Source organism: Pholis gunnellus, assembly GCF_910591455.1.
Source record: "Pholis gunnellus genome assembly, chromosome: 13".
Lineage (NCBI taxonomy): Eukaryota > Metazoa > Chordata > Actinopteri > Perciformes > Pholidae > Pholis > Pholis gunnellus.
The window spans coordinates 4,054,241-4,057,892 of NC_136540.1; the positions used below are offsets into that span (position 1 = coordinate 4,054,241).

At 47.1% G+C, this 3,652-nt stretch overlaps 1 protein-coding gene across 1 annotated transcript; it reads right to left on the reverse strand.

The window, feature by feature from the left end:
• Window positions 1–368: 368 nt before the first annotated feature.
• pou4f4 (POU class 4 homeobox 4) lies at window positions 369–2,469 on the reverse strand (the record flags this gene model as incomplete). The annotated part of the gene is made up of 2 exons (XM_079171430.1): window positions 369–1,295; window positions 2,350–2,469. 2 exons carry the CDS (start codon window positions 2,467–2,469, stop codon window positions 369–371), a joined length of 1,047 nt encoding a protein of 348 aa, XP_079027556.1.
• Between the last annotated feature and the right edge of the window lie 1,183 nt (window positions 2,470–3,652).

The following is a 3,652-nucleotide window of genomic DNA, read 5'->3' on the forward strand; positions in this document are numbered from 1 at the left end:
CGTCAGAATTATAATAATAATTAAAAAAAGGTACACCGTTGAATCCAGCTGTTAATGAAGCTGCACGAGGCTGTAAACACAACAAAAGGTTCCTGGTTTTACTGAGTGGAGGCCAGTGGAGGTCAGTGGTCCAAACCAGTTACTCTGAATACTTTCTCCTCCTGCAACACTGTGATGAACGTAACAGGACGTTTAGTCCAGGGTTCAGCCCGAGACATCAGAAGCGTTTCATGCTTCAGACTAAGAGACGAGATGACTCGGTAACATGTGATGTTGTTGAATGGTTGTGAGTCGGACAGGTCCGGTACCATCAGCAGGCCGAACGGTGTACCTTGTTTCTCTGACAGTGTGCAGCAGCAGTGATGGTCTTAGTGCGTCGCAGAAAACTTCATTCGTTTCTGCTTTTGCCTCTGATTGCAAAACCAAACCCGGACCACGTTCTTTTTCAGGTCCAGTTTCTCGGCGATGGCGGCGATCTTCTCCGACGAGGGCCTCGGCTGCACCGCGAAGTAGGCCTCCAGGGAGCGCTTCTCCGGGGCCGCGATGGACGTTCGTTTCCTCTTCTTGTCCCCCCCGTTGAAGATCTCCGGCTTGGACATCTTCTCCCTCTGCGCCCGCTCCGCCTCCTCCAGCCAGGCCTCCAGGATCGGCTTCAGGGCCACCATGTTGTTGTGCGACAGCGTCAGGGACTCGAACCTGCAGATGGTGCTCTGGCTCAGACACCCGACCCCGGGGATCTTCAGGTTGGCCAGCGCCGAGCCCACGTCCGCCTGCGTCACCCCGAGTTTGATCCGCCTCTGTTTGAACCTCTCGGCGAACGACTCCAGCTCCCGTGGGTCCGGCTCCGAGTCCAGGCCGCCCCCCAGGGAGCTGTGGGACAGCGCGTGCTGGTGCATGTTCATGGACTGCTGATGGTGGTGGTGGTGGTGCTGCATGTGGTTGATGGCCGACATGTGGGCGGCGTGGGCGGTGTGCGAGGCCGAGGAGCAGACATCCGAGCCCGTCATGCCTCCCAGGGAGATGCCCGGCGTGAGGTGGTCCAGCAGGTCGCCGTCCAGGCCCTGAGCCGACTGGTGGTGCCCCGGGTGGTGGTGGGAGGTGAGCACGGACGGGTGGTGCAGGTGCGCGGAGGAGGAGTTCGGGGTGCAGGCCATGCTGGTCATGGTGGTCATGGTGTGGTAGGTCGCGTCCGGTTTGAACGGGTGGCTCTTCTGGGCCACGATGTCCACCGCGGCCAGAGCCTCGGCTCTCTGCAGCAGAGTCTCATCGAAGCCGGCGAAGATGTTGCCCTGAAGCTGCGGAGGAGCGGAGGGAGGCCGGTTAGAGCTAATCAACACGTTATAACAGTTCAAACTTATATTTCCATATCCAATAATAATCCTTATGTTAAATATGAATTATTCTAATTTATTTGGAAAGACATTAATGTTGAAATTATGTGGAAAACAAAATAAATTAATTCAAGTTTTAATTCAAAATGATAAGCAACGAAAATACATACATATTCACTACAGACATGATCATCAAAAAGTTCTTATTTATTTTGTAACTTTAAATATCACAAAACGTTGTATTATTTTACACTATTTTCCCACGTGAAAGCTGTTCGATTATCTTTGGAATAAAGCAGCCTATTTGTTTTAAGACAATAATTAAAATAATACAAATTCACGTGACTTTAAATTAATTTTCTTGATTCTCAGAAAATGAAATCTAACGCAGCTCCATCAGCGTGAGTGTGTCAGACAGCGCGGATGGATATTCATTTAAAATTCATATTTACGATCTCCTGAATAATTTCTACGGACAATGAAATGAGACCAGTTTGAATATGAATGGGGAAAATATGAGATAACGCGCGCTCAGAGAATCCTCCTTCATCTTTTATCCTCTTTTATGACTCACACTCACGGCTTCTCACACACGCATCTGCGCGTCTTTACGCACCGACTTCGTGCCTTATTTAGGCCGCTGGTGCTGCCTGATCCTTTCCATCATATCCATTATATTTAATTCAATATCTCATCTGATATTTTGTTTGTTTAGTTTTACATTGTAACCATTCTGTGTCCAAACATGACACCTCTCTTGGTCTGATTTCTGACTTTAGTAACACAAATATGATTTTTATGATCCAAAAAAACAGGTTTAGTTATATTCTGTCAACTGATGTGGGCTCCATATTCTAACTGAATCACAACGTGTCACCTCTAATCATTTGTAAAAGTTATCACATTGACCAGACCGAGTCTTTTCTTTATTCTATATAAGTCATTTCTCCAGTGTTTCCCCTCACACTGTGGAGGTCTTGGTTGGAGCTGCAGGAGGAGACAGACGCGTCGGACTCACCGATGGATTGGGCAGACAGGCCCGGCGGATCGCCTCCGAGCTGGAGTGCAGAGGATTGTATTTGGGCTCGTGGAGGATCGGGTGCATACTGAAAGGCTGCTTGCTGTTCATTGACATCATGATTGCGGATCTGAAGTGGGGGTCCTTGTACGTCTTCCTGGGTCAGCTCCGTCTTTGGGAGATATTTTTCTCTTTAAAAAAAAAAGAAGAAGAAAACCCGAAAAAGTGGTAGAGTCAGATTAAAAACCAAACCGGAAACAGAGAAGGAGAGGTAACTCCTGCGCTCCTGCGGGTCTCCTGTCTCCTCTCCGCCTGACACTGACTTCTATAATAGAGATGCTGCTCGCCTCCAGCTCCTATATTGGAGCGCCGCCTCGCGAGGCTCCTCCTCATTGGTGGACGCTCCCTCCCCCCCTCCCCCCTGGTTGCCTCCGCCAATTGCGTGAGGCTCCCCCTGCTGTAGCCACGCCCCCTCGCCTTTCTCGCTGGAGATAAGAAGCGAGGAAGGATGCTGACTGGTTGCACTGTAAAAAAATAAATACATATTTACATATATATGTAAATATGTATTTATTTTTGTATTTTATTTTATTTTTTAATGTATATACACACACATATTTGTTGAAATAACAGAAAATCAACACCTGGAGAAAAGAGGCAGTTGCACAGAGACTCATCGAAGTTGATCTAAAAGTTAAATAAAGATTAGCATCAGTGAGATTTAAAGAAATGTATTAGTTTGTGTTTCAGAGTCCCATACTCATTTAAATACTGTCATGATCACCCCCCCCCCCCCCACACACACACACACACACACACAAATGTCTTAATTGAACAACAATTATTTTGAGATATTTTGGCCTGAAAACATTCGAAGAGATGAGATATTCGTGTTGCTTTTCATTCTTTATGCATCTGTACAATACGTCATGAGTACAAACAGCAAATATGACTGGAAGCAATTAATCTGTAGGGTGAGAGTGTGAGACACACGCACGCACACACACACACACACACACACACACACACACACAGTTATTCAGCTGAAATGATTAATTGATGGAAGACGCGCAGGAATTCCTCTGCCTGAACCCCATTCACTTTCTTGGCAATTAATACATTAATTAATCATTAAGCTTCATTTACTTTGTGGCTGTAGAAAGGACCCCCCCCCCACACACACACACTTCTCTCAATTAAAGAATAAACAGGCCTGAACGGGAACTAAAGAGCACGAGCAGCAGACGATGAAATATTTACCGATGAACCTCGCGAGGTCAGCGGGGCAGCAGCTTGTCAATCA